At 41.5% G+C, this 11403-nt stretch overlaps 1 protein-coding gene across 2 annotated transcripts in view; it reads right to left on the reverse strand.

Annotated features, from left to right (window-relative positions):
• LOC140846911 (enoyl-CoA delta isomerase 2-like) overlaps window positions 1–11403 on the reverse strand; it is a 79751-nt gene that overhangs the window by 29388 nt on the left and 38960 nt on the right. Inside the window, exon 8 of one of the 2 annotated variants that reach the window (XM_073225172.1) lies at window positions 27–512. The exons of the other annotated variant lie outside the window; for it this stretch is intronic. Coding sequence (XP_073081273.1) covers window positions 504–512 — 9 coding nt within the window. The 3' untranslated portion in view covers window positions 27–503. Of the gene's footprint in view, window positions 1–26; window positions 513–11403 lie in introns of those variants that run through there. 2 annotated transcript variants of the gene reach the window in all.

The following is an 11403-nucleotide window of genomic DNA, read 5'->3' on the forward strand; positions in this document are numbered from 1 at the left end:
GTCTGATTTATTTCACTTACCATATTAGCCTTTAGGTCCACCCATGTCACAAATGGCAAGGTTCCATTCGTTTCTATTGGTGAGTAATCCTCCTTTGTGTAAATTTATCTTCTTTATCCAATTATCTACTGATGGATAATTAGGTGGCTTCCATATCTTGGCTGTTGTAAATAACGCTGCAGTGAACATGGGGGTGCATATCTCTTTGAATTGGTATTTTGGATTTTCTTTTTTTAAGTTTTTGAGGGACTTCCATATTGTCTTCCTTAGTGGCTGCACCAATTTACGTTCCCACCCACGGTGTACGAGGGTCACGTGGTATCTCGTGGTTTGGATTTGCTCCTGATGACTAGTGATGTGGAGCATCTCTCCATGTGCCTGCTGGCCATCTGAATTTGTTCTTTGGAGAATTGTCTCTTCATATCCTCTGCCCGTTTTTTTAATCGGGTTATTTGCTCTTTCGATGTTGAGGCTGTAACATTTCCAGAATATCTCGCCTGGCTTTAGTATATCTGCATATCAATAGGCGGTCAGAGGTGGAAAGAAGTATGGCTTTAGTGCATTTGCATCTTTCCTCAGGGGTGGAGAAGTTCATCTCCGTATCAGTGGGTGATTACCTGGGTAACAGAGGGCTTATCTGTACCTTAGAGGTGAGAGGGAAAGCGGGGGGGGGGAGGATGTTGTGGCTGCCTGAGCAGAGAAGAAAGACAGCCTGGGACTACAGTTTGTGAGCAATAAACGGGTTTTAAACTTTATTTCTCCATTTGAGTGATTTTGGTTTTTAGGGGTATTTTGCCCCAGGATTTCCTTTACCCGGACTTAGAATTGGCGTAGTCGGCAGGGTTCCTCTGAACCTGTAAGCTGTCATAATGGGCACCACCTTTGGGAGGGCTGCCCCTAGAAATGATGGGGAGAAGCGGAACTCACACCAAGGGACATGTGTCTATATGTGTGGTCATGGAGGCACCACCACCGCTGCTGGCCATGCCAACCCCTGCCCGTGGCCTGAGCCTAAAGCTACTGATTCTGCCACTGCTGCTGCTCTTGGTGCCGGCCAGAACAACCATGGAAAGGATCAGAGGTCCGGGTCACCTTGAAGCACCTGGCTGCTGTGTACTATGCCTTGCTGGCTACAGAGCCCATCGCCGGAACAGCTCCGACCAACATAATAACCTCCTGTCTCATCGTGGGGTGGGTGCGAGACTGGACCCAAAGGCCACGGAGTGGTGTGGCACAGACACCTCAAAAGACAATGTGGGTCTATCGGTGTGGCTTGCCTTTCACCTTTGAAGAAGTCAGCTGAGCCTGGAAGGAGTACCCTGCATGTTGTGCAGATAAGCAGACCACCAAGAGGGGCCTAGAGTGTCTCTCTGCAGCCTATGGTCAGTCGCTGGTTACTGAGAGCGATTGAGGTACCCACTTTATTGGACATGTGTTGCAAGGATGGGTGCAGCAATTAAGAGTGAAATGGACGTGGCCCTGGACATTTCAACATGTATCAGCAATGGCTGGCTGGCTCTTATGGCACCTTGGGGTAAGGCCTAGAAGGTGGCCTGTGTATTCCTGTAATAACAGCAAATTCCCCTGACAATCACGGTTATTTGCTTCTATGGTCTTTGTGTCCTGGATGCGCCCCCTGGCTGCAGCTGCCACATGATGGCTGGAATGGATGACCTTTGAACCTAGCTGAATCCTCTGGCTTGAGAATTATGATTGTGTTGCTATTGTCAAGAAAATGTTCAAAGAGAGGCTTGACTGTTGTAATGTTTGGTAAAAGTTTTGTGAGCAATCTAGCACGATTGTTAAGAATGGGTAAACAAGTGTAGAAACGTATTTTGTGCTTAGTAAGAGATTGTGCTGTAAAGTACATTAATCTGCATAGGCTGAATCCTCTGGCTTGAGGATTATGATTGTGTTGCTATTGTCAAGAAAATAATGTTGAAAGAGAGGCTTGACTGTTCTAATGTTTGGTAAAAGTTTTGTGAGCAATCTAGCATGACTGTGAAGAATGAGTAAACAAGTGTAGAAACGTATTTTGTGTTTAGTAAGAGATTGTGCTGTAAAGTACATTTACTTAATCTGCATAGGCTGAATCCTCTGGCTTGAGGATTATCAAGATTTTATTGCTGTTGCTATTGCATGTTACTAGATTGGTTGGAAGAGGGGGATCGAGTCAATTGTAAGGCGAGATTTCTGGAAGGGTGGATTGTGGGTAAAATTGAAACATTTCCAGAATATATTGCCTGGCTTTAGTATATCTGCATATCAATAGGCGGTCAGAGGTGGAAAGAATTATGGCTTTAGTGCATTTGCATCTTTCCTCAGGTGGAGAAGTTCATTTCCATATCAGTGGGTGATTACCTGGGCAACAGAGGGCTTATCTGTACCTGAGAGGTGAGGGGGAAGAGGGGTGTTGGGGCTGCTTGAGCAGGGAAGAAAGACGGCCTGGGACTGCAGTTTGTGAGCAATAAATGGGTTTTAAACTTTATTTCTCCATTTAACTGATTTTGGTTTTTAGGGGTATTTTGCCCCGGGATTTCCTTTCCCCAGACTTACCAATGGTCAGTATAGTCTTCTGGTATTTAAGCTAACACATTAGAGATCAGCAAGGTGATAATCAGCAGGAAAGTCATTACATGATTGGGGAATTAGACCAAACCTCTGTGGCAAACAGATTACAGCTTGACCGGAACATCATAATTTTCTACCACAAGCAATCTAATAAATACCATTTCCTATGATAAACATCCATGTCTTGAGGTGGACACAATAAGAAAACCCAAACCTTTCAATATTACCTAGAAATTTTTGTCCTAACCAAACATACTTATTTTGTATGTTTTCATTTTTTAAAATGTGTTTATAAGTATAGATTCAATTTAAAATACTTAGTACCGGGATATGTACATGTTTGCTAAATCTCTCTTGTCTTTCTAAGTGAAGGCTAATGGTTATTAAGTACTTAACAATCTCAAAAGCAATAGCTTCCTCAGAGGCCCCTGCTATTGACATCAAGTCTCATTTTAACTTTCAAGGCTAAGTTCAAGATATCTGATGCTTGTAATTTTCTTAATCCACTTAACGACATAGAGAAGTTTATTTGGATGTGAACATTACATTAGACAGTTTTTGATTATTCAGCTAAATATCAGGTAACATTTCCTCACAGCGGTAATAAAAAGGAGAGTGGAGAGGAAACTTGGAGTGATGGATACATTATGGCATAGACTGTGGTGATGGTCATGGATGTAGATTTATAACTCAGGCTGTACACATGAAATATGTACAGCTTTTTGTGTATCAATCACACCTTTGTAATGTTTCTGGTTTTTTTTAAAGAGCCATTTTTAAAAAGCAGGTGCTTGGAAGGTAACAAGGTTTGCTTCACTGAATGGACAAATGGCCTTGCTGGAGGGCTGGAGAGAGGATGTCTAAAACTGCATCCACTTACAAGGGTCAGAATGCACCAGCCCAAGGCTGCATGGCACCAACAAGGGGCCTTGGCCTTACTTCTGGATGCTGGTGACTAAAGGGCCCTTCTTGTCACTGGGACCACTGAAATTGGATTTGGGGAGAATTACAATCCTATATATCTCAGCCTCCTGATTCTAGAAACATGCATAAAGCAAACATGATGTGGGTCAATCCATTAACCTATGGCTCTGGTTCCTTCTCTCCCTCCCACCTCAGGCCTTACCAACTCCTTCCTACCCCCACTCCTGCTTCTACGTTCCTAGATGCACAGGCACAGGACTGGGGCACTGTGAGTAAAATTGTAATATTTCCAGAATATCTCACCTGGCTTTAGTATATCTGCATATCAATAGGTATTCAGAGGTGGAAAGAAGTATGGCTTTAGTGCATTTGCATCATTCCTCAGGGGTGAAGAGAAGTTCATCTTCATATCCATGTATAATTACCTGGGTAACTGGAGGGTGTATCTATACCTGAGAGGTGAGGGGGAGGGCCGGTTTTGCTTCTGCTGGAGCAGGAAAGAGAGAAGGTCCCAGACTGCAGTTTGTAAGCAATAAACGGGTTTTAAACTTCATTTCCCCTTTTGGCTGAGTTCAATTTTTAGAGGTATTTTGCTCCAAGATTTCCTTTCCCCAGACTTCCAGGCACCTACAGGGCAGGAGGAACCAGCCTTGCTCATCAACCTGCAGGCTTTCTTTGGAGACCCAACTCTCTGCCTCCCGAGGGGGCTGCCTGCATCCCAGACGCTCAGCACTGGAGGCTGAAGGATCAGTTAAAGAAGAGCAGCAAGTGGGAGGGGCAGTGGTGCTCCAGGAGGGAGAAGGCGCCCTTTGTTTGTTTCTGTTCCTCCCCAGGTGGCCCCAGATGGAGAGTGGGTTGGGCAAACAGGAAGTCCAGAAAAGGATATCCTGGGGCAAAATACCTCCATTGCCTTGAAGGCGCACCCTGAAACAATGACCCTATTTCTCACACTTTCATCCACTGGATTATGAATTGATAATGGATCTGATGTCTCACTGCCACTGTGTCTAAAGCCTTCCTTCCTGTAGAATAAAGAAGGAAAAAGAACTGAAGATTTATACCTAAAAACCCAGGTTTTTCTTACGTATTTTAAATAATAGGAAGTTAAGTCAAAGCAACACCCGAAACCGAGCAATGAGGATACATTTTACTCTAGTATTTAGAAATATTGCTTTCCAGATAATTGTCTCCAAAACTTCAGACTCTACCCTCTTCCTCCTCACATTCCACCCCCAGGACAGCAATGTGAGGGGCGGTCCTGACAGCTCATCTGTACTGGTGTTATGATGTTCAGTACATTCTCCATACCAGTTCCCTAAACGACTGGCATCAGACCAAAAAGTAGGAATTGGGAGTAAGGTTAGAGCTTTTGTTTGCTGTTTTTATTGCCTAGGAAGATAGCTTTTTAGGTTAATTCACAGTTTTCCCTCCAGATGCTTTGGGAGGTTGCCTAACTGGACAGTGGGGGATGGCACAGAGAGAGGTGGGTGGGCAGGAAGAGTGGTTTCCCCAGTGGGAGATGAGAGCGGGCCTGGGAGGCCAGCGGGGCAACTATAGAAGCGGCCTGTGTGCTAGTCACGTGCTGGCAGGCCACTGATGGCCACCAAACCCATGGCTTTTGTACACACGTTAAAGAAGACAGTCATGAGATGCAGAAGTAACGAATCACCATAAAGCCTGCAGTTTTAAGTTACCTGTTTGCACTGTTTCTGATGCACACACACACACCCACACACACTCACAAAACATGTACGCACGCACGCACGCATGCACACGTGTGCACGGTGGCTTGTATACTGGTTTACATACCTTACCTATGCTGATTTGTATTGTTGTTATTAATTCATCCATCTATTTGTTCCATCTGTCCATCCATCCATCAAACAAGTTTTGTACTCCACACATTAAAATAAGAAATTTAAAAAATTCAAACAGCTTACAGTCCAATATCTCCAAAATCTCACCTATAGATTTATTATCAATGTTGGTTTAACTTCCAGTAATTTCCTGAGGCATCCCTATGTTTATTGCACTTTCTTTCACAACCAGGAACTCTGCTTTAATTTCAAATAAGGCTGGCTGTCAGATCCAATTAAATATTTAAAGAGAGTTCTGAGTTTTTATTTCATTTTTGGTGTGCAGTACTAAATATAATTATTCATACTGGAGAATATGACAATTGATAATTTATGTTAAATGTTATTCTCTATATTATCCCATTGTTTACAAAAAGGATCTGAGGCAGTTTACAGTATTAAAATATGTGTATACAATAAGACAAATATAATTTGAGGCAAAAAAGATTTTTTAAACTGGATGCCACCAAATACTTAAATTGGGTTGGTTAATTCAGTTGAATATTAAATTTAGCTTTCAGTCTGACAAGCAAAGCAAACCATATGTGATGACTGGTCCTGTCCAGGTGTGCCTGGGAGAGTTTCCAGGAGCCCCAGCTTGTGATCAGGGAGCTACTAAGCTGCTGCGAAGGGCGGAAGGGGAAGCTGGGCAGGCCTCACACCTCTAGGCAGGAGCCCCGGATACCCGTTCTGGCCTTGACTCACTTGAAGTGGTTTTCAGGCCTCTATGGATTGTTCTTTTCATCAAGTCATTATATCACTTAGATTACTAAGCTTTAAGTCCCTTGAGCCAATTCTTGGTTCTTTGGGGTCTGTGCCAATTACCCTGTCTGGAAGGGACCATCAGTAATTCAGTCTGAGAAATAACAGAATGGATGAGTCCTGATCAATTCCTGTGCAGGGTCACCCCGAATCTCTCTGAGGCTCTGCGTCTCTTCCTGTGTTGTAATAGCTCTCTTAGTTTCTAATACACCCAAATGGACTGCAAAGCTCCACACAGTGTAGACTGCAAACTGGCTTTCGGTTCATCTCATGACCCCAAAGCCAAACCATGTTCCTAAACACACTATGTGGTTCAGCTGACTCGCTTTTCTTCCAGCCTCCTTTCTTCCCTCCCTCCCTCCCTCCCTCCCACCCTTCCTTCCTTCCTTCCAGGGCCAAGGGCTGGATGCCCCCAAATGTGCCACTTTGGCATATTATTTTGAATTAAAAGTACTTAAGAAACAGCCAGTGCAAAGAGAATACTCTTGATTCCACTTTGTCTCCAGAAAGCCAGGAATCAGTCTCTGTGAAAGGTGCCCTCCCTGTACCAGGAAGTAAAGAGACATCCTTATCACCAGAGACGGGGAGTTCAGAGTTGAGAAGGCTGTAAACAAACCTTGTTTACTAATTTATTACCCCAGCCCAAATTCTGTTTAAAATTCTTTACTAACTGAAGCTCCCAACATAAGGTGTTTTGTTTTGCTTTGTTTTTTTTTTTTGTCCTGTCAATTCCTCATGGATTTATTTTCTCTGTGTCTAAAAAGTATAAACACTGCCTGGCTTGGTCATTGTCTTTAGGTCTCAATTTCATTATTGGACCTCTGTGTGTACCTAATTAAACTTCCGTTATTTTCTCCTGTTGATCTGTCTCATGTCAATTTAATTATTAGTCGAGCTATAAGAATATTGCAGGGTAGAGGAAAATATTCCCTTCCCAGCACTTCCTTCCTTTTTAATTAAGCAAAACTGTTTTGATGCAGGTGGCAGTGTATTGAATTACGTCCTGATACACCCCTTTGTCTCATCATGGGTGGTCAATTTGGTTAGGGGCCAGTGGGAGTGAAGTGAATTCAGAGTGTGGTTAATATCACTGAAGATAAAAATAACTACAGTAACTTGCTATTAGCTTGAGAATCATGCACAGTATTTGTGGTGTTACTAGCACATCTATTTGTACATTCATTCATTTATTGGCTGTGCATCTATTAGATGTCCAGGACCAGGCTAAATGTTGCTCAGTAATATTTTTGCAATGAAGGAATGGCACAGCTATATAACAGTTATTAAGTGGCATAAATATTCCTTCTCAAATGAATGCCATATTGTGTTCTGCAAAGATGGAAAGGAACACTGAATTGCATTAATGCTTATTCTATTACTAGGTGAGAATTCTGAACTCTCCTGCTTAGAAAGGATCTTAATCTGAGGTTAATCTGACCCCAAAACCAAGTAGTATGCTCCTGGGGAAAAGAAAAGTCATCAACAATGCAAGTTATGGGTGGAAGAAGTGCCACTTACAGAATAAAACCATTAAAGAGCCTCCAATGTCAACCATAGTTGTCAGGTAGGTGTCTATTTTTTGCTTTATGCAGACATATTTAGAGATATACACAAACCTTTTTATGTCTTAGCTAAAAAAATGACTTAATGTGGTCTTCAAGAAACATGGTGAATATGAAAACAAGCACTGCTCTGTAAAAGCATGTGAGCCCATTTTCACACCCCCCAGGTCTGGAGGAACCCTCACTGGGAAAACTCATGGAGACAGGAGCAGGTGTGGGTTCCCCATGGCCCATTGCAATTCCAGGTTAGCGAGCAGAGATGTAGACGGGCTGGAGTAGGATTCTGGAAGACCCAGCCATATAGCTGCATGAGTCAGGAGGCATGAGGTCACCCCTAGCATGACTAGGGGCCTAGGGTACCATATATATGAATGGTAGAACCTTGTCTTTATCCGCAGGCTGTCTGATTTTATAGTGTCAGAAATGGGAGGCCATTACAGGTTCTTAAAAAGAGAGGATGATGTCATCTGACCTTGAATCCTCTCTGGCTCCCCGTACGGACTCTTGTGCCAGGAGGAGGTGGGGATGTAGAATTGGTTGGATTCTGGCATTCAAAGTTATAAACTTTGGTTCCTTGGTACCATATCTTTGTTGGTACACTTCCTTCTCTGATTATGCCAGGCAGGTGGTGTTCCTGTATTTGTTTCTTTAGTATTGCTGCATGCATTGCTGTACAATATCTGATAAATGATTCCTACATTTTGCACATAGTAGGTATTAAAAAAATGTTGCTAGGGTGACAAAGGAAGAATGTATAATTTGTTATAAAGACAGAGTCCTCTGCTTTGAAGGTAACACACACAAGCAGAGAATTCCAGCTTAGCAATGTGCCTGTCCTGGAACCTCCCCCTGGGTCACTGCCTGAAGGAAGTAATTCCCTTGTCCAGTTTGTTTTTAGTGTCCTCAGCAGCATAATTTGATTTAAAAGTCCATATTCAAGGAAGACGGAGATGTGTTATGAAAGAGTAGAGCCATGGTATTTTCTTCTCGGACAATGGAAAGCACTGAAGTTCTGTCAGTTCAGGGTAGAAGTTATTTTAAGCAATGATCCCTAATCACTCAAGCTAAAATCATTTGACCTACTTTGGAGGCCTAAAGAAAAAGACAAAGTTACACAACCATAGGAAGTTTATACCCCTCAATTTTAGGCCATAGTGTCGTCAAGTGAGCTAATATATCTTACTTTACATTCTAGTTTAGTTCCTGAAAATATAGCTAGATTGTTGGAACATAAGAAACAACACATATTTACTCACATTTCCTTCTACAAAAAAGTGTCCTGTCAATTTCTCACATTTATAGTCTCTTTGTCTAAAAAATATAAACTGCCTTCCTTCTACCAAACTGCCCTGGCTCTGTACAAAAGCACCTGGGCCCATTTTCACACACGCCACGCATTGGGAAGGAGTCCTCACTGGGAGAAAACTCCCAGACACAGGAGTAGATGATGTTATTATTTCTTCAAATAATTGCTTGATTTCATTTTTCTCTCCTCCTTTGTGTTGATTTTTTTTTTGTAGTGTACATTTTGATCCCCTTCTCATTTCCTTCTGTGAATTTTCTATGAATATTTCCTTTGTGGTTACCATGGGAATTACATATAACATGCTAAAGTCATGACAACCTTAAATCGTTACCAACTTAACTTGCATACAAAAACTACTACTCTGCTTAAGAGTGATGCCCTTCCACTTGTTTTTGATGTCACAAATGACATCTCCATAGATTGCATACCTATCGACACAGATTTATAATTGTATCTTATGTATTTCTTTTAAATCCTATACAAAATAAAAAGTGGAGTTACAAACCAAAATTACAATACTATTACTTTTATATTTGTGTATGTATTTACCTTTATTGGAGAACTTTATATTTCCATGTGGCTTTGAGTTACTATCTAGCATCCTTTCAACTTGGACTCCTTTTAACATTTCTCATAGTGGTAATGAACTCTACTTTTGTATAGGAATGCTTTAAATTTCTCCCTCATTTTTGAAGGACAGTTTTACCAGATATAGAATTATCAGTTGACATTTTTTCTTTCAGCACTTTAAATATGTCATCCAACTGCCTTCTGGCCTGCAAGTTTTCAGCTGAGAAATCTGCTGTTACCTTATTGGGGAGTATCTTGTGTTTGATGAGTAGCTTTTCTCTTGCTGCTTTCTCACTCTTTTGTCTTTGACAGGTGTGATTATAATGTGTCTCAGTATAGGTCTCTGTGTTTATCCTACTTATAGTTTATTGGACTTCTTGGATTTGTAAATCCATATCTTTCCTCAAATTTGTAAGTTTTCAGTCATTATTTCTTCAAATAATTGCTTGATCTCTTTTTTTCTCTCCTCCTCTTCCTGGGACTCGTATTGAGTATATATAGGTCTGCTTGATGGGGTCCCTATATAAGTCTCTTAGGCTTTATTTCAATATTTTTGTTCCTTAAACTTGATAATTTCAAATCATCTCTGTAAGTTTGCTGATTCTTTTTTCTACCCCTTCGAATCTGCTGTTGAGCCCCTCTAGTGAATTTTTCGAGTTATTGTAATTTTCAGCTCCAGAATGTTTAAAAAAACAATCTCTCTGTTGTTATTCTTATTTTGTTCATGTGATGTTTCCCTTATTTCCTTTAACTCTTTGTCCATGTTTTTCTTTAGTTCTTTTGAGCATATTTCAATTGTTTTGTCTAGTTAAGTCTGATGCCTGTGTTTCTTCAGGGACTGTTTCTGGAGATTTTGTTCCTATGAATGGGACATGTTTCCCTGCTTCTTTGCGTGTCTTAAAGCCTTTTGTTGAAACTGAGCATTTGAAAACAGGATTCTTTCATGTTTGCATACTGGTGTTATAAAATCTTCTCTAGTCTTGAGATGAGCCAGGCCTTCTCACATCTTCTTGGAGCATGCTTCTTCTCTGGGCCTCTGTGTATGTTTTATTTTTGTTTACAGTTTTTTAAATTTGTGCTGGCTTCTTTTAATTTCCCAAATAGTCTCAGGCCAGCTTCTTCCCAGCGCCTTAAATGTTCTACTGTATTCCTCTGCTGGTAATCTTCCTCCATATCCATGGGTCTGCAATCAGCTGTACTCTTAATGTATTTCATTGCCCGCTACTGCCTTCTATGGCTTCTAGCCTGAGATCCACACTCTTCAATGTTCCCTGCCTAAACTGTGAGTCAGGCAAGACAGCAACCAGTCCCTCAGGCAGCTAACAAACAGGGCAGAATGTTGCAAACGAATTCAACTCCGCTTCCCAGGGGAGAGAACTGGGAACTAGGCTAATGCCTCCTACCACACCATGCAGGGGATTGAGTGGGGTACAGGTAAATAAAAACACTACAAAATTTCCTATCTTACCTTGTTTTAGTGTCATTTTTTCTTGACTGCACACTCATTTGCTGTAGATGTTTGACTGGTTTCTGTAGTTGTTTATGTTCCTATGGGGAATGGGGACCTGTAATTTCCTAGTTGCCAACCTGATGTCACTGTTTATTCATCTTTTCCCAGTATTTTCTTCTCTCCATTCTTCATATTGCTTAATTTCCACTGGCTTATCTTCTAGGTTCACTGACTCCACTACTGTGTCATTAGAGTATGCTAGTGAGTCCCTCCAGATTTTTAAATTTCAGATTTTCAGTTTTTTATTTGGTTCTCATTTGCAGTTTATGTTTCTCTGCTGAGAATTCATATTTCAAATGTGTTTTTCTCCACCGTGTGGAGCACAGTTATAAGAATTGCTTT

Source organism: Manis javanica, chromosome 16 (genome assembly GCF_040802235.1).
Source record: "Manis javanica isolate MJ-LG chromosome 16, MJ_LKY, whole genome shotgun sequence".
Classification (NCBI taxonomy): Eukaryota; Metazoa; Chordata; class Mammalia; order Pholidota; family Manidae; genus Manis; species Manis javanica.